Source organism: Lissotriton helveticus, chromosome 7, assembly GCF_964261635.1.
Source record: "Lissotriton helveticus chromosome 7, aLisHel1.1, whole genome shotgun sequence".
Lineage (NCBI taxonomy): Eukaryota > Metazoa > Chordata > Amphibia > Caudata > Salamandridae > Lissotriton > Lissotriton helveticus.
In genome coordinates, this window is record NC_136068.1 from 163082893 (window position 1) to 163103381 (window position 20489).

Sequence of the window (20489 nt, forward strand, 5' to 3'; positions counted from 1 at the left end):
TTTGATGTCTAGTTATTTGTCGCAGAATGCTGAATGCAGATGGGGGGGTCTCCATGTGGGCTGGGTGTACCGGTGGGGTGAAATGGGAAAGAGTGGTGACAGCCACCATGATGTCCCCCAACACACGTCTAAATTTAAGGCATGGAATATTAGAGGTATGGGGATGGCAACCAAGTGTCATAAAATCCACATGTACCTTAAGAAATGGGGAGGTTCATGCAGCCTTGTAATAGGAAACCTATCTCACAAGGGTTGAGGCAGACAGGCTGCAGCGTCGTTGACGGGGACAGGTCCACACACAGGCATTTGCACCTGGCACCTTGGTCTGAGTGAGGGTGTGAGTCTCCTTTGAGGCCACATCAGTCAAAATTGATAAAGGAGGTCAGATATGTCCTGGCTGAGGGATGGCTTTGTGGCAAGCATGTGGTGCTGGGGAGTGTATATACACCAAACCAGGACCCCTTCCTGAGTTCCCTATTGTTGCAATAAAGCCATTTAGCAGAGGGCACCATACTCCTTGGGGAAGATTTTAATTGTGTGTTAGACACTTCCTTGGAACAATCAGCCCCCTACTTCCAGGGGTACAGGCCCATAGGACAGCTGAGGACTTCAGAGAATGGCTGGTGCATTGGAAAATGGAGGATGTATCGCACATGCAGTGTGCACTAGATTGAGATTACTCATACTACTTGAGTATGTACCAGGTGCACACTAGGCTAGATCGATGTGTCTATCCATACCGCTGCTGTGCTGTTCTGTGACATATTATTTGCCCACTCCTACTTTCGTTCTAACCAGTAGATGAGCACCCCAAGATCCCAACTTGGCATTTACACATGATGGCACACATGGGCATAGCATTCAGTGACACTTTATTTGGATGAGATGGGACAATACTCTGATAAGACCTCTGGGACGGGTCTGAATAGACCGTAGAATGGGAGGCCTTTATGCAATAGTACGGGGACACTGTATGGGTCAAACAGTGGGGATCCGCTAGGAGTTAGATCTAGAGCTCACATGCCTCGATGAAACGCTACATAGGCTGGACAATGCACTGGGCTCGGACCCAGACTCCTTTCCTTGACTATTGGAGACGAAGAAGTAATATAACATGGCCTGGAGCCCTTGCAATGCCATAACTATACAGACTATATTGCCCTTGCACATGAGGAGGAAGGGAGACCAGGGAGGCTCTTGGCGTGGTTGATCCGCCAGGAAGGAAAAGGCATGCTCCTCACCCGAGTATTGACCCTCGGAGGAGATACGCTTTACTCCCCTGCAGAAATTCAATTGGCATTTCAGAATTACTGTGTCTCTTTCTATAGACCTCTGGGAGTTCACCAGTGTGAGGCCTCTAACATCCTACTGGACCATATAGCGCTCCATAGCCTCTCATCGGAGGCAGCTGTAGACCTGCCACAGCAGATCACTGCCCAGGAAATAAAATCTGCTCTCAAGGGCATGGCTACTGGCAAGCTGACAGGCCCGATGGGCTTCCCCTTTGAGTTTTACGTGACCTATACTGAGGTACTGGCACGGCGATTGCAAATGCTATATAATTATGCCCTCATGCTGTTACGGCTCCCAGACTCAACAAGGGAGTCACTGGTTGTGACGTTGCTCCAAGCCAAGGTTCCTGATGCCAGCACAGCTGGTTTTAGACACCTCATCATGCTTAATTCTAGTTTCACGGTAATGAGCAAGGGTCTGTCCGCCCGCTTGCAGCTGTATATGACAACTTTGATCCATGCCGATCAGAATGGGTTCATCCATGCCTGCAGCACCTCTCTCAAACTCTGATGACTTTATAACATAGTTCATAAACATGATTGGACAGACTACCCCCAGGCTATGGTTATGTCAGCGGACTTACAAAAGGGATTTGCCAACATGAGGTAGGATTTTTTCGAGGGCATGGAGCTTGAGGAGGGATGGCTCAGATGTGTGCGGGGGCCCAAGGAATGGGTGAAAATGGGATATCAAAACCCTCCAACGTCTTCCAGGGAATGAGACAGGGGTGCCCATTGTCCCCACTACTTTTTGCCATAGCCATAGAGCTGCTGATGGCGAAATTCAGAAGAGAGTACCGGGGGAGAGGCTCTTGGTGGACAGGGAGGAACACATCATCTCCCTTTTTGTATTTTTTTGTAGATGGCCTGGTGATTTATTTGAGGAAAAGCGAGGAGGACATTAACTTTGCATTGCAAATCCATGAGACATGAGGATCCTTCTCGGGCCTGCAGGTCAACCAAGCCAAGATATCTGTTTTCCTAGTGATACAGGAGGCCCCCGACCAGTGGGATGCCCATTGGATATCCTATGGGGGCCCTGCTTATTTTAGGAATCAACGTTTACCATGCAGCTGATGATTTACGGGAAAGCAATTGGGGTAAGGCAATGCCCTTTCTGAAATTCTGTGCCCTGTTCTAGAGATCCATTTGAGTGCCTGTGAGGGCACGGATCTCACTCAAAGATAGTCATGCTCCCAAGGCTGCTCTATTATTTTGTGAACCTACCAGTGAGGAGTCCAGTATCATGGTTTCTGCAAATAGATTCGCTCCTGCAAAAGCTGATCTGTGACGGGGGCCACCAGATGGTCTTGCTTTCTACCCTTCACAACCCACCCCTGGAGGGGAAACTTAGAGTTCCAGACTTTGAACTTTTCCACTGGGTGGCACAACTCCAATGGATCACAAGATGACTGGATGAGGCAAGGCTGCCAGAGCTAGAACTGGTAGGGACCGAACCAAACTAGGGAACTCTGAAGGCGAAGCTACTCTGCTCAGCAATGCGGATCTCATTGCCTGGATTGCTGCAGCTGATGCCTTGCACTGCTGGCATCACTGACCTAAGCACACGGGTTAAGATGTGTTGTGTGCCCCTGAGTTTCAACTTGTTGAGTTGCCACACAGAAACCCGGTAACATACTGCAGCGCAGGGCAGATGACCCCTGGGATGGAGGCAGTGATAGTAACCGTAAGGGCCTAATATCAGTTAGGTGAATGCACTCCAAACAGAAAGTTACTTGTACAGTGTACACTTGCTCTGGGCGGCTTGGAAGGTGATACCAGGTGCCAGGACGAAAAAATCTGAATTGAAATAATAATATTTACTTCTACGTCATAGGATCTTCATTGAAGCCATGAATGCTGAATAATTCCCCCGCTGCTGTGTGGACCCCAGAACACCTTTAAATATAAAGTCCTCAATGAAATATGTATAGTAGAATGTCCTAGATTCAAGTTAATTTCTCAGGAAACTTCAATGTTAGTCTGTCCGCGATGCCATTTTCTTTCTGAATACTGGGAATTTTTGAAGAAAAATTATTAACTTCTTCAGGTTACATCATGTGCCATGGGAAAAAGCCACCTGTAAACAGCTCCTCCGCTAAGGCCTATTGTCACGTAGCCCCACAGCAGCAGTAAAAGAAAGGAAAAAATAAAATGATAATAATGCGATGTCATTATGATTCTATTTTTCCCTGCTGCTCCAGCATGAAGGCGGGGTGGGGCAGTTTGGGTCAGCCAAAAAGTCCTGTGCACTTTAGCATGTTCTCCATGCAGGCTGCATTACAGTCAGCATGGAGAATATGCCCAGGCCCCCAGTCCCCATCAGAGTGCCGAACCACAGAGCTAAGACCAATCACAACGCTGCATTGTAGCGTTGTGATTGGTTTAGGGGTGCCAATCACAACTCTGCATTGCAGCATTGTGATTGGCCCTGGGGAGTCTGGCTGCTTCCTGTTCAGTGGAGGAGAGACAATGAGGGGCAGAGCTGCGAGGAGGTAAGTGAATTTTTCTGTTTTGCTTGTCTCCATCCCATCAGGCTAAAGGCTGTGTAGTTAAATGTCTAAAAGGACACTGATGGACAGAGAGGTCATGATGAGACAGTTCTGATGCAGAATATGAAGGCGCAAGAGTAAAAGAAAATGAAAGGAAAATTAGAACGATGTACCTCTTCTCCTACCTCTGAAATAGGTTCATAAACCTAGAAAAGATTCCCATAACTGGAATTTTACACATAAATGATCTCCTCCAAGACATCAACATTGATGTCACTTTCAAAGGCATCATCGACGTCTCGAACAGCAGCATCACCGTGTACGGGATCATGCTCACCCTCGTTGGAATGGTCGATGTTAATACATCGCTGTCCACGCTCACCATCAAAACACAAAGACCATCAGCTGCGCTATCAACTTTGATGCCGAAGACCATGATGGCACCTTCTTGTTCAGCACCACTATGCACTCTGTTGGCATCAACATTGGTACGCAGGAAGTCAAAAGACATAGATTGCATCACAGCTGCTGTCAGTGGTGAAAAGGATCTGTATGATGTTGAATGCTTCTCTCTCTATGTCGAAAATTTCTCAAGTAGACCTCACTCCTTCACCAGCGTGGTCTGGATCACCTTCTCTCACTCCACAGCATCTCAGGTATCCTGTGAACCAGTTATGCAAATGGATGATACAACACCACTTTCTGCTTTGTGAACAATATTAACACCAGAAGATTCCTTACAGACATGCTTGACAATGTAGATTTGTCATAGGTCAAGAGGATGTCAAAGGTAACTTCCATGTCACCACTAAAGAAGTGGAAGTCTCCTTCACCATTTCAGTCAATATTGCCCAGTACCCCCTGTAACAGAAGGGATAGATCTTTTTACCAACCCAGGCCAAGGTCTCTGTACACTGATTCACTTCCTACACGCCAATGTTGCCACCACTGTCACCATTTAGACTATCATCTGTGGATGATAGTCTTCCCTTTCAGGATGCTTTATTTAAGCCCGATGCTGGATCCGGCGACTAGTGTTTTTTTTTTTGCCCCTGTTCACTCCTTGGGTGCCTTTTTGGCCAGATTGGCACCCAGAGGATGAGGAGGAGGACTGGGAGGGTCAGGGGACCCTCTGACTAATTAGCTCAAATCTGAGCAGGACTGGAGAGAGGAACTGGGGAATGCCAGTGGTCTAGACACCTCCCCTGACCGTGGCATGTTGTCTCCTCCTACCGTGGCTATGGAGGAGGGAGCGTCATACGTGGTGTTGCGCAGGGCGGCTGAGGCTCTCATCCTTGATCTTCCTACGGTGGCAGTCAGGACTAACCTCCTGACAGAGGTGCTTCAGCCGGCTGCGAGCTCATCGGAGCCCCTGCTGCCATTTAATGAGGCCTTTACTGACGTCCTTTTGGGCACCTGGTCCAGGCCCAACACGGGGGCTGTCGTGGACAGGATGATTGCCCAACGCCACCACCCACCTCCGGGCGATCTCACTTTCCACTTCCAAGGAGAGGGAATCTAAAAAGCTGGATCATCTTGGAAAGAAGATTTTCTCTTCCGCCAGCTTGGGACTGTGGTCGGTAAACACCATTTGTCTATTGGGTCATTATTCACACTCTGCGTGGGACACGGTTGCTCAGGTACTGCCTCAGTGTCAGGAGGAAGCCCGGACAATGCTCTCCCAGGCTATTGCCACCGGGAGGGATGCGGCGAGGTTTACCATCCATTGTGGGCTGGATACCGCCGACACTCTGGGCAGGACGATTTCCACATCAGTAGCCCTTCGACACTACGCCTGGATGAGCTCGACAGGCTTTTTGATGGCCGTCGCCTTTTTGGCGACTAAGTGGACAATGCTCTAGAGCGTTTCAAGGACTCAGAAGCTACGGCCAATTCCTTGGGCCTCTCCAGTCACCCGGTACAGTCTGCTTTTTGGTCCCTTTAGTGGCTACGGAAGGGGTGCCCCACTACGTCCCGCCCAGAGCCATAGGCCTCAGCAAGTTTCCAAATCTTGTCTCAGCTGGAGACGTGGGAACCACCGCCGGGGTTCAGGGGGCCCGCGGGCGGACCAGTCCACCAACCCCCCCATCTGCAGCAGCCTCCAAACCTTTCTAGTCTGACTTTTCAGGCCCATCAAACACTAGTGGGCAGCAGGATCTGCCATCACCTCCCCCACTGGCGCACCATCACGCCGTACAGGTGGGTGTTGCAGATAGTCCGATGGGGCTACTACCTCCCCTTCGAGTCTACCCCTCCAGCTATGCCACTCCAATACCACTGTATGTCAGAGGATCACCTGGGCTTTCTCTAACAGGAATTTACTTACAGCTCTCTTGGCCAAGGGAGCCATCAAGCACGTTCCTGTCCCAGAAGTAGGTCGTGGTTGTTACTCCCAATACTTTCTGTGCCCAAGAAGGACAAGGGCCTGCATCCTATCTTGGATCTCAGGAGTGTCAGCCGCTTCCTCCAGAAGGAGAAGTTCATGATGGGTACGCTCGCTCAGATCTTGTCTGCCCTCGACCCTGGAGACTGGATGGTAGCGTTGGACTTGCAGGATGCTTATTTCCACATCCCCGTCCTGCCTGCCCACCGACGTTTGCCTGCGGTTCACGGTAGGCCAAAAGCATTTTCAGTTTACTGTGCTACCCTTTGGCCTTACCAGCGCCCCTCTGGTGTTCAAGAAAGTGATGGCTATGGTCGCAGCTCTTCTGCGCAGATCAGGAGTTCCAGTCTTCCCCTATCTCGACGATTGGCTATTGAAGGCGGGCTCGCCCAAGACTGTCGTCTCCCACCTCCAGATTACAGCCGACCTCCTGCACTCGCTGGGGTTCACCATCAACGTGCCTAAGTCACACCTGATCCCCTCTCAGAAGCTCCTTTTCATCACATCGGTTCTGGACATAACGCAGTTTCGGGTCTATCCTGGCGAGCAGCGAGTCCGGGATATTCGGACTATGATTCAGATCTTTCAGCCCTTATCCCGGGTTTCGGTCAGGATGACCCTGAGGCTGCTGGGCCTTGTGGCCTCCCGCATCCTTATGATCGATCATGCCAAATGGCATATGCGGGTTCTGCAGTGGGACCTGAAGTTCCAGTGGACGCAGCATCAGGGAGATCTGCCCGATTGCATCCAAATCTCAAGAGGGCACTGCACGTCAACTGCAGAGGTGACTCACAAACCAGGATTGGGTCAACAGCAGATCCCTCTCTCGTTCCTAACCAGAGCACAAAGTGGGGACGGATGCCTCCCTTCTGCGATGTGGCGGCCACATGGGAGAGGCAGAGATCAGAAGCCTCTGGTCTCTGGAGGAGTCCCAGCTCCACATCAACCTTCTGGGGCTTCGGACGATCCGTCTTGCACTAAAGGCATTCCTTCCCTCTGTCCGGGGAAGAGTAGTGCAGGTGTTCATGGACAACACCACCGCCATGTTGTACTGCAACAAACAGGGCAGGGGGGTGTCGTGGACCCTATGTCAGGAGGCCCTTCGCCTCTAGACATGGCTGAAACATCAGGGCATTACCCTGGTGGTTTAACATCTGGCGGGTTCCCTGAACGCCAGGGTGGATGAACTCAGCCGCAGGTGCATAATGGATCTCGAATGGCGTCTTCACTCGGAGGTGGTGCAATGTCTCTTGCAACAATGAGGAGAGCCTTGGTTTGATCTGTTCGCCACCGAAGAGAACACACAATGTGAGCGATTCTGCGCGTTGGAATTTCCAAAGTGGCACTCGCTAGGCAACGCTTTTTGTTGCGAGTGGGGTTGCGGTCTGTTGTACGCCTTTCCGCCTGAACCACTTTTGCCCAGAGTGCTGAAGAAGATCAAGCACGACTGGGCCCAAGTCATTCTTGTGGCTCCGGATTGGGCATGAAGAGTCTGGTATCCCGAGCTGCTCAACATGGCCATCGATCCTCCGATCCGACTGCCTCTTCGGGAGCATCTTCTGTCGCAGCAGCAGGGGACGGTCCTCCCCCCAAACCTGTCCAGCCTCCAACTCCTTGCGTGCAACTTGAGCGGTGGCAGTTGACGTCATTTGCCTTGCCTCTCAAAGTTTGTGATGTAATCTTGGCAGCCAGGCGTCTCTCCACTTAGAGGGTATACACCTGCCGGTGGAACAAATTTGTGGCATGGTGCATAGCAAAGGATGTGGATCCCCTTTCTGCCCCACTTTTTGAGGTTCTCTTGTTCCTTCTCTCTTTGGCCCAGTGGGGCTCTGCTCTGGGAACTATCAAGGGTTATCCTTCAGACATTTCTGCCTTTCTTCAGCTTCCTGATCAACCGCCCCTCTTCAAGTCCCTGATTGTAAACCATTTCTTAAAAGGCATAAGGCATCTCTTTCCTCCTATTCCCTTCATTATGTCTCAGTGAGAATTGAATCTGGTCTTAACCAATTTAATGTGCCCTCCCTTTGAGCAGCTTCACAACTGTCCTTTGAGGCTTTTAACTCTTAAGACTGCATTCCTGGTGACCATCACATCTGCCAGAAGAGTGAGTGAGCTCCAGGCCCTTTCATCAAAGACTCCTTTTCTGTCTGTGCATCTGGACAAAGTTGTCCTTAGGACTCGCCCATCCTTCCTTCCAAAGGTTGTCACCTCCTTTCACACTGGGCAAACCATCACTTTGCCCACCTTCTTTCCGCCTCCGCATCCTTCCAAAGAGGAAGAGAGGCTCCACCGCCTGGACTCAAAAGGTGCGCTTTTTTCTGGGTGGATGACCAGCTCTTTGTTGGCTACATTGGCGCCAAGAAAGGTCGGGCCGTACACAAACGGACCTCTCCAGATGGGTCATTTTGTGTATCAAAGCCTGCTATTCCTCAGCAAAGAAGGAGCCTCCAGTGGGGCTGCGCTCCCATTCCACCAGGGCCACTGCAGTCACTACTGCTTTTGGATGAGAAGTTCCTCTAAATGACATCTGTCAGGCAGCTACATGGGCATCACTGCACACGTTTACGAGACACTACTGCCTCAACAGCCAAGTCCGGAGAGGCAGCTTCTTTGGCCGTTCTGTTCTCCAGGACTTTCTGGTGTGAACTTTGTTCCCAGACCCAACTCCGGGGTTGGTATTGCTCGGGTATCTATTCTAAGGTAAGGAATCGATAACTAACTGTTTCTTTCAGATGAACAAGTTACTTACCTTCGCTAACAATATATCTGTAAGAAACATAGGTTAGTTATAGATTCCTTACCACACCACCCATCCTCCCCGTTCTGCAAACTGATTTCTAGGGATAAGGATATCCTTTCAGGGCCATAGTTTTGTGCACCAGTTGTCAGTGTCTTGCATGGCTCTGCGTTTCTGGCATGAAAAGTCGTCCACAGAACTGACGTCAACGCGCGAGGGCGGTGTCTTAAGTAGCTACTGCAACATTTTCCCACCGACACGACGCCAACAACAAATGCTTAGCCGACTGATGCCACCTTCCGACGTGCAGAGTTACTGCTGATGAAAAAACTTTCCGGATCCAGTCTGACGCCTGGGGTAATTCTAAGATAAGGAATCTACAACTAACCTATGTTTCTTAAAGATATATCGTTACCTACTTTGCACACAAAGGGTCAGTGCAAAAATGTGATGTGTTCATGTTGGGCTTTAGGCCTTTTCTTGTAATGTAAACTATGCCTACCCATTCAGGTAAGGTACCATTTCTATCTAGAGACTTGGAGAATGCTGGGTGGAAGAAAGTGTGCGTCTCCCCGTAAATTCCAGAAAACGTGAGGAAAATCTTTTTTCTATTAAACTTTTGAGGTTTGCAAGGGATTTCTGGGTAACAAAACCTTGAGAGAACCTTGCAAGGCACCCCACAATCTATTCCCTAGGTGTCTGTCTAGTTTTCACAAATGTGCAGGATTGTTAGGCTTCCCTAGTTGCCGGCTGAGCTAGGGACCAAAATCCACAGCTACCCACATTGCAAAAAAAGGCTAATTTTTCAGTGGAAACATATGATGCGTCCTTGTTGCATTTTGGCCTGTTTCCTGTTGTGAGCATTAAGCCTTCCCACACAAGTGAGGTACCATTTATAATGGAAGACATGTTGGAACAGAGAGTAGTAATACATATTATTTCACTACATTTGTGCCTTCCATATATAAGTCGGTGTGTAAGAAGCCATTTTGAAAAATGCTCTCTAAATCACATGCTAATATGGGTGCCCACAAATTCAGAAATGTAAAACAAACCACTGCTCACAAACATCATATCTTGAGCCCATTTCAGAAATACATAGGTTTCCATGATACCCATTTCTCACTCTATATATTGCAACATAACTATTGGTCTGTACTCAGTACACAATGAAAAACCATTGTTCAGAGCAGCTTAGTTGTTGGACTCGGGTACCAATGGTTATTGGAAAACCTACAGACCCTATATATCCTCACAACCACATGGGTCCAGCAGACATAATGGTATATTGCTTTTGTAACCCCACATTTCGTCATAATCATTTTCAATATTTCTTCATTTCAACAGTTAGTTCATTTGGCAAATCTTTGAGGGATATATATATATATATGACTCGGTGTTAGGTTCAAAATGTTGTCTACGTTTCAGAAATCTATAGCTTTCTAGGATCACTCATTGGTTTCACACTGGTTTCTACCTCAAACTGGATGTAGGGTGATAGCAGAAAAAATGGAATAATGGACTACCTCTTTGAAAAATGCCAAATGTTTGGTAAAAAAGTAGGCTTTTTGATTCCGCGGTGCATGTGCCTGAAATCTGGGAAGATGGTGACTTTAGCATAGCAAACACATTGTTGATACCATTTTTAGGGGGAAAACACACTTTTATTACAGAGCACTTTTTCCTATTTTTCCCCCAAAACTCAAAATGTAGCTATATTTTGGCATTTTCTCAGTCTCCTCCATGGGAATTCTCAAATATGATGTCAGAAAAACTGTGCACATTTTTTATGGATACCTTATGTGGGAGAAAAGTTATTGAGCCCTAAGCACAAACTCTTCCAAATATCCAAATAAGGTCTTAGCACTGGTGGGAGTGAAGCCCCAGGAGTTAATGGGTTAATGTAATTTTTGTGTGACTACATTTTCTAAAGTACACATGGAGCTTGGACGTTCTCTGACTTATTGTACCTGCTGCAGATAGCAGTGCTGGAAAATAGTGAGTAGGGATTTCCTTTCTCTGTTTTGTAGCATGCTGCCTGCAGCAGATGTACTAACTCAAGAGAAATTCCTAGTTAAATACATGCACTTTGAATTGCATAAACGTGAGCACCTACTGTTTCCTACGCGACACACAAGTTGATATATAGCTCCTGGTCAGTGGATTGCTTGACTGTGTAATTTTGGAAATGGCGACTAGTAAGCAAACACAAGCAACGTGAAATTGGAGGATCTCTAGTTTCATCCCTGTGCAGGCACACTTGTCTTTGTCTTATTTGGAGAATAAAGACTTCCAATCAGAAAGGTTTTTTAAACTTTGCTTTATATTTCAGTTCATATTAGATTTAAGTTCCCAAATGTATTGTATAATAAGTTCAAATTCATGATGGAAAATTTTACTTCAGGCAATGTCTTTGTAAACGTGTCCAATGCATTTCGGGCATTGCTTTCATGCCCTTCGTCAGGGAATAGACAGTGCCTGTCTTGGAAAAATAAATCGGGTTCTGAAGATAGATGTAGCGTAGTTTTGAATCGGGTGTTCGTCTTCACGGGACGCAAAGACATTGCGGACCGTGAGGGGTAAGTTTACGTAACTCTCTTCAGAATCCGTTGTCATTTCTTAAGGGGACAGCTGTGCAGAGGTGCTGAATTTTAAAACATGGGAGTGTTGATGGTAAAACATCTAATAGAGAGTGATTCGGTGTTCATATATTTACAAAAAAATTGCCAGTGTTATATTCTAAAACGTTTTTCTTTTTTTTTAGACGTTTCAGTATGATAGATTCTTGAATGCAGATGGCAGCAAGAAAACAGATTTCTTCAAAGGAGGGAAAAAGTTAAAATATTACAACATGCCTTGGGGTGCAGGCAGCAATGAATGCATTGGGAGATTTTTTGCAACAAACAGCATCAAGCAGTGAGTATTATAGAGAACTGAAAAGAGTTCTGGGTTCTGAAAATGTACCATTTCCTATTTTCTAAAGTAAATTTACCCATGTATATTTTAGTCATGAGTACATTTATTACATCACTTTAAAGAAACTATATACTGGTTTGCTATTCACCATTTCCAAGTGTAAAGTTACTCCAAAGTAGACTCAAATAGTTCTACCCCATCAAATCAGGAGGATTAGATATCTATACAGAACTTACAAGTGTAAAGTAACTACTATAAGATTTGATATTCAGGCAGTGATCTTCACCACAAGGGTAGAACTCTCCCATGTGTTACCCCATCCACACCCCAATGTTGCTTGACTACCTGCACCCTCATGCTACTTCCACCAACCACAGCAACTCTGTGTTTCTTCCGTCCATGTTTCTTTCCCCCACCTATTTTGAAAAACAGTGCCACTGTGTTGCTTCTGCCCCTTGCCCCCATATTGCTTCTACCCCCTGCCCACACCCTGCATTTCTTCCCCATTCACTTTGCTTTAAAAAAGGAACGCTCTAATCACTCTTTTTTCTTGTTAGTTACAGATCCAACTAGGATCAGCACCTAAAATAAAGCAAAAAAACTGCTGTCATTTTGTAGGTGCTTGCATGCGTGATGCACCTACAAATGACAAAGCCTTGTTTAATGTTTTATATTCTGTAGCCAAGTGCCAAAGCATCGGGAATGCTGTTCCCCTTGGATAAAAACATTGGCAAAGACAATAGGCCCTAGAGACATATCGTCTCTGCCAATGCTTGTTTAAATTCAGGAATCCCGCTAGGAATTTTAATGCCTTTTTTACACCCTTGATATCGCAGTCTAACTGTAGCACTTAAAGCCCAGAGTAATAAACTACAATCAGAAACTTCAAGTGACACTGCATTTATGTTCTTCCTCCCATCATATTGTAAAGCGCTCTGATATCCTTCGGGATCTTGTTCGCGCTATATAAAACTTTATAAATAAATAAAAATTAAAAATAAATTTGTTATTTTAAATTATTTTTTAATGATTTAAAATTAATGCAATTAAAACAAGTGTATTAATAAAAGTTATATTCATATAGTAGTTATGTATTATTCATATATAATGTTTTACTATGAAACAATCTTGAATACATATTATAAGAATCAAAATAATTTTATGTAATTAACATTTTTTCCTACAGGGTTTTATTTTATGTCCCTGTCTCCAATATTTTCTGTGGGATTGTGTTCTAATACCTGTGCGGGGCCATGTGTGCTACTTAGTCTAGGGCTGAGCTGGAGTATGTTACTACTATTTTGGGACCTTTTGCATGTAGTAACTTTAGAAGTGTATTTTGTATATAACAATGTGTGTTCTCTTTTGTTGGTGGGTGTTTGTTCTAGTTTGTATATAGCAATGTGTGTCTCTTTTGTTGGTGGGTGTTTGTTCCTCCTTAAACCTCTCCCTTACCATTCTTAAACTACTTCTTACTCATCCTTAAACGTCTTCCATTTAGTTGTATACATTCTCCATTTTACTTCCACTCCCACCTGACTCTCCAACGCTTACAACTAAAGCGTATACTTACATGCCAGAGATCTCCTCTCCTGGGGTTGAGATCTCTCCATAAAAAAGATAAGAATGGCTGTGGTCTTCAGCCATAGGTTTGTCAATAGCATTATGTAGTACCGGCGTTGTACTACTTTAGTACTGCTTCACGTATTACAAGTGCAGCTTGTGAATAGGCATCTAAATTTCTACTTCTGATGGTTACATCTCCCTGTGGATTCCTCACCTTTTGAATTACCCCTGCGCCAGCATTCCATGGAAACTTGCTCTTAGCTCTCCCACGTCGACAAGGACATCACAATGGCACAGCTCCACTTCCCCCTCAGCCCCCTGGCACATACTGGAGGTACCTGGTGGGCTACTTGGCCCCCAGGGACCACCAGTATTCAAGGGGAATTTGTTCCCCCTCTGCAAATGCGCCAGGGGCTCGTTTGCAGAGTGGTGCAATAAGGGGGCGTGGCCTCCGGCTGCGATCCCTTTTTTTAAAAATATTTTTTTTAAGAAGGGGGGCTGTGTAGCCCCACTTCTTTTTCTATTTTTTTGGCCCTGAGGACCCCATCCCCCAGGGCCTGCCCCCATTTTTTTCTTTTTAATGAAAATATTTGAAAGGGGGCCCTGTGGCCCCCCTCCAGAGGCCATAGTCTGCCCCGGGGTCCCCATCCCCCGGGGCGTGGGCCTTTAAAAAAAAAAAATGTATTAGGAGGGGGGCTGCCTTGCCCCCCTCCTGTGGCCACTTTTGGCCCCGGGGACCCCATCCCCCGGGGCTGGCCCTTTTTTAAAAATGTTTTGTAAAAAAATAATTGGGGGAAGGGGGCTGCGTGGCCCCCCTACCAGGCCAATAATAGCCCCGGGGACCCCATCCCCCGGGGCTGGCCCACTCCGTTGGGGACCGTGGGGGGTCCCCATTCCCCCCACGGTCCCAGCCGGCTCCTTACATCCTGCTGGAGCCGACATTGTTTTTCCATATGGGGAGCAGCTAACATGCTGCTCACCATATGGAAAAGCAATCAGCTTTTCTATTTGGAAGAGAGAGCAAGTTCCCTGCTCTCTCTTCCAAATAGGAAAGCCGTTTGCAATGGCAGGGTGGGAGCCGCGAGCCACCCACCCTGCCATTGCAAACAATAGTGTCCCGGGGGTGGGCACCCCGGGACACTGCAGGAGCCGGCCCTGGGGGGTGGTGGTCCCCAGGGCCATCGGGAGCTCCAGGCGGACGGCCGCACGGCCCCATCTCCCACATTTTTGAGAAGCCCCGGGGGTGGCGGTCCCCGGGGCTGGGGGGGCCTCAGAGCCCTCCACCCAATTTTCCTAAGCCCTGGGGGTGGCGGTCCCCGGGGATGGGGGGCCTGAGAGCCCCCCACCCATTTGTTTGAAGCCCCGGGGGGTGGCGGTCCCTGGGGCTGCGGGGGGCCCGGGAGCCCCCCATACATTAAAATCGAGCCCCGGTGGGTGGCACTCCCCGGGGCTGGGGGGTCCTCAGAGCCCCCCCCAGCTCACATTTTAAAGCCCCGGGGGTGGCTGTCCCTGGGGCTGGGGGTGCCTGAGAGCCCGCCACCAATTTTGAAGAAACCCCGGGGCTGGAGGTCCCCGGGGCTGTGGGGGGCCCCATGAGCCCCCCCGCATATATTAACTTAGAACCCCGGGGGTGGCGGTCCCCGAGGTAGTGTGGGGGGATGGGGACCCCCCACTTTTTCTTTTAATAATGCCCCCGGGATTTGGCCCCTGGGGGCAAATTAAAACATATTGTGCGGGAGACCGCATTTCTTTTTTTTATCACTAGGATGCGCGGATCCTACTCGCATCCCGTGATTTAAAAAAAATATATATATTTTTTGGGCCCGGGGGGTCCTTGTGGGACGCCCTAAGCAGACCTAGGGGGTCAGGGTGTTTCTACCCTGCCCCGTTTTGCGACTTTCTTTGTTTGGTTTCTTGTGCCTCGGTTCTACCGAGGCACAAGATGGCTGCCAACACTTCCTGGTTTGGAGTGTTGACAGCCAATTAAAATACAGCTCGTGCACGGCAGGGTGCGCGTAGGCTTCGCTTAGGGTTCGCGGACCCTCTGAGCACATAGATATATATGTACTTTTAACTGTCATTTTCTCAGGAACTACTGAACAGATTTACACCAAATAAGCAAAAGGCACGAGTCTGAACCAAGGACTACCTCTTTGCCAAATTTGGTGTAATTCCGTTCGGCAGTTCGGGCTCTAGCCGTGGCTAAAGGTCCCATGGGAAATTGCATGGGGAAAACGCGTTTTGGGGCCCCCCTTTTTTCTCTGCCCCCGCTTGACTAGTCACCCCCAAACCTTCAGGGAAGGAGCGGAACTGAGCTGGCCAAAAGTTTTGAACATTTCGAGAAGATTCATCAATCGCCGCCAAAGTTATTGGCAATAGAATGTTGCAGAATTCCTATGCATAATAGGTCCTAAATATAACTACATACTGGCGACCGCCAGTAGGTAATATATATGTATATATATATATATATATATATATATATATATATACATATATATATATATATATATATATATATATATATATATATATATATATATATATATTTATATATATATATATATATATATATATAGTTTCTTGCTCGAACATACAATCCTTCTGAGAAAAGACGAGCGTGGACCCAAGTATTGCGCAGATCAATATCTTTATTGAGCCAGCTCTGCCACTACGCGTTTCGGGCGCTACCCTTGTTGGACCTACAATCACATTTTATTTTGTATCACAAGTGTGGTCGTATGTGCCTGGGTTAATTTTTATGTATGGTTTCTTTTTGATGTTTCGATTTGACAATTTATTATTAATTTGGGTACTGCACTAATAGATGCGATTCCTTTGTCAATAATAATGTAATGAGATTTTGGACTGAGTTCTCAGTTCGGTTTAGCGATTATATGTACAGAGTATACATGGCTGTGTGCATATGTGTTACACATATTTAGTTTTCTATATTAAAAAAAAAACAGAGAACAGAAAGAGGTTTTAATGTGCGATGCCGTTGCTTTTCTTTTCTTGTTTGCCTTGGCGCCTCGAGCGTGTCCACGACTCAAAGTCATGTTCAGAATGTCGGACCATGGCACTGAAGCTTTGTGGATCCTTGCGGCCAGGCAGTAGACTTTGCCCAGCGAAATTCCAAGAATTGTCTGGCCACTTAGAGACTCTGGTGGCACAAACAAAAACACACACACACACACACACACACACACACACACACACACCCACACACACACCCACACACACACCCACACACACACACATATATATATATATATTGCTGTATATAGGCAATACAAAACAGGCCACTCAGAGGCTCTAGTGGCAACAACACAGAACACACACACACACACACACATATATATATATATATATATATATATATATATATATATATATATATATATATCGTTGAAACACTCGATCCTTTTTCTGAACAAAGTAGACGGCACTCCGAGCTTGAATGCAAATGGGTGATTTATTGGCAGACCCCCCTGCACCCAAAAAGACAGACGCGTTTCGCCGTGAAGGCTTCCTCAGTGAAAAAAATAAATATATATATATATATATATATATATATATATATATATATATATATATATATATATATATATATATATATGCATTTGCCGCCACCTACCTGCAGTGCTTTGCAATAAAGTTCTCTTCAAAGGACCCCCCTCTGGCCTCCGCGCTTTCCTTTGCGGGTGAAGTGGTTTGTTGATATTATCTGCGCGATGCCAGAAGCGCAGTACGGATGGCCCTGTGACATTTGAGACCCGGACAGAAGCTGGCAACACACTGCTTGTGGTGTTTAAAAGAGCTTGAGGAATCAAGGAATCCGGTGTCCGCCGTGAGCAGAGTGGGACATATGCGGTAGGAGGTATTTTACCTTCGTGAGGGTGCTGTGAGCCTCATGGGTGCCCCCTCATAAATGCATCACGCTGTTTGCAGGCTGTCACAGCCCGAGGGGACCCAAGGAGGAACTTTGGACCTTAGCAGTGCAAACGAGGGTCCAACCGGCAGTGTTCCAAGCCACTGGATTAAGCAGCATTCTTCTCTGCTCCCCACGCCACTACCCTGTGTGCACATGGCAGGTGCATTCTGGGGGTTGGAGTCAGCTACACTGTGGGAGGACTCTAACAGGTGAATGGACTACTACCTGGGGGAGGAGTGCCAGTGACATCACCGCTACAAAGGTGGAGCACAGCAGCTGGTAATTAATTGGACGCTCGTGGGTGCAGGGCGCTGACGAAGGCGGAAGGAGCCGAAATGCATTCGCCGCCACCTACCTGTAGTGCTTTGCAATAAAGTTCTCTTCAAAGGACCCCCCTCTGGCCTCCGCGCTTTCCTTTGCGGGTGAAGTGGTTTGTTGATATTATCTGCGCGATGCCAGAAGCGCAGTACGGATGGCCCTGTGACATTTGAGACCCGGACAGAAGCTGGCAACACACTGCTTGCGGTGTTTAAAAGCGCTTGAGGAATCAAGGAATCCGGTGTCCGCCGTGAGCAGAGTGGGACATATGCGGTAGGAGGTATTTTACCTTCGTGAGGGTGCTGTGAGCCTCATGGGTGCCCCCTCATAAATGCATCACGCTGTTTGCAGGCTGTCACAGCCCGAGGGGACCCAAGGAGGAACTTTGGACCTTAGCAGTGCAAACGAGGGTCCAACCGGCAGTGTTCCAAGCCACTGGATTAAGCAGCATTCTTCTCTGCTCCCCACGCCACTACCCTGTGTGCACATGGCAGGTGCATTCTGGGGGTTGGAGTCAGCTACACTGTGGGAGGACTCTAACAGGTGAATGGACTACTATCTGGGGGAAGAGTGCCAGTGACATCACCGCTACAAAGGTGGAGCACAGCAGCTGGTAATTAATTGGACGCTGGTGGGTGCAGGGCGCTGACGAAGGCGGAAGGAGCCGAAATGCACTCGAGGGAGAACATTGACGTTTTTAAGTTGGTGGAAATCTGCAATATATTATTAAGTCAAAAATGACAAGCTGCAGCTTAACACGGTAACTTTTAATGTCAAAATATGAAGGAAAGCATACCTAGAGGGAAGCGACTACTTGTCAGGTTTGTGCTTCTTATACTAAATTGTGTATGATGATTATCGTAAATGATGAAAACGGTAGTGATGCAGATTTTTTTTTTTGAGGCGTATTATATTTTTGTTAATATGCGAACAAAATTAAATCCTCCAGATTACTAAGTATAACAGGGACATGCTGAGATCTATTTACCTGATTAAAAAACGTTTGATGCTGTTGCCTCCACGGAAATTTTTTAAAAGCTGTATATATTGATTTCGTGTAAAAATCAGCATTAAGCTGCAAAAAGATGAAGGCGCAATTTTAGCTCGTTACGTTTAAACCAAAGTACAGGTAATGCACATTTATCTGTTTGAAATTCTTACCGGAAAATGGAAAGTGTTTTCGACTTCGAACGTTTAATAGCGTTCCAATTTAGACAGCTTTAATGGTCACAGGCTGGAAGTGAAGCCGTGATAAGGCTTCAACGAAAACAAGCCGGACTCTGTATAATATCTGTTTCTTCAAAGCAATCCTAAAACCGGAAAAGATTATATATCGCTGCATTAACGCATTTTAACAGAGTAGCAGCATGACGAGAGGTGACTTGCTCTACGAGACTGTGTTCTCGTCTACGTACCTTATATCTAAGCCGTGATAGGGCTTCAACAGAGATTAAGCAGGCTGTACTGGGTGTTGACAATTTTAACATTGAGTCAGGACCTGAAACTGACAAATTATGCAACGTTGCATTAGCGCTTAACATGAGGAGAATTATCTTACTTTATTGCGCTCTAATCTAATCTAATCTTCATACCTTCAATGCTGTCGGTTCTAGCGCGTGGAGGCAAGCAGATGTCTTGGACGGGTTCCCGTTGTATAGATAAAAAGTTTGCATTACGAACGTCCTTTTATTTCGACGGGTGAAACCAATTAACATGGTCACCTGATCATAGTTAAAAGAATAAGACGTGAGAAAAGACTATAGGTTACAAGCAACCCGTAGCGATATAATCTCAAGGTGAACTACATAGTACCAACGTTACATGGTCTAATTTAGATGACAGCACATATTCGAAGAAATGAAACTGATCAGTTCACCATTCCTATTTATGTTATTCTAAAAATAAAAATAAAAATAAAAAAATTAAAATAAAATTAAAATACAACTGGGAATAAAGTTTGAAATTCCTCTTTACGAGGAAATCACCAGAGTGTGAAATATTTGGTTTCTACTCTCTCAAAGCATTCTGTATGAAACATACATCTATCTATAAACATCCATATGTGTGTACTCAAAAAAATTGAGCACTCATAGGATAATAATGAAAAAATATAGATTGCTAACAGTTAAATTGAGAATTAATAAGGATTTTGCAAAGAACCGCCTTTATGTAATCGCGTTTTCCCATGGGATTTCGCTGTTTAATCCCTCACGGAATGTGTTTAAAGAAAAAATCCCAAAAACCTCACGTCTTACCCATTCATTTGGAAATAAATATAATAAATATGGATAAGTAAGCCTTTTTGCTTGACATTAAAAGCCCTTGGACATAATACATAGACAATCGTTATAAATAGATAATTTTTCCATAAATAAAGTGTAAAAAACTATTATGTTAGTCCGGTCCTTGAACTAAAACCCAGTGTCAATAAAATAATTTTTATAAAAACACTATGTCTTCAAAAATATGGAGAAAATAAATAAATATATCGATAAAAATATATAAATATTCATTTTTAAGATTGATAATATATTTAAATCTTAATTAGTCTGTACTTCCCTGTGGGCCCAAAAACACTTTTGTTCAAGATCAAAATTATATATATATATATATATATATACCTCAGACAAAGAACGGACCCAGCTGAGCTCCAATTCGTAGCCAAGCAGTCCAGATACACCACAGCGCAAACGGGATCCAAAAACGTAATTTCTTCAGGTAAAGGTAATTTTTGTTTTTTACAACACCATTTTGTGCAAACAAGGAGGATGGTCAACGCGTTTCGGCGATTGCCCTCAACTGGACTATATATACTATTAAAGATCGCAAAGCCCTCAAATTCATAAGGGAT

The 20489-nt window shown here is 46.0% G+C and overlaps 1 protein-coding gene across 1 annotated transcript in view; it reads left to right on the plus strand.

Moving 5' to 3' along the window:
* Nucleotides 1-20489, plus strand: part of PTGIS (prostaglandin I2 synthase) — a 1239217-nt gene that overhangs the window by 1160414 nt on the left and 58314 nt on the right. Inside the window, exon 9 of the mRNA XM_078651848.1 lies at nt 11669-11820. Coding sequence (XP_078507974.1) covers nt 11669-11820 — 152 coding nt within the window. The remainder of the gene's footprint in view (nt 1-11668; nt 11821-20489) is intronic.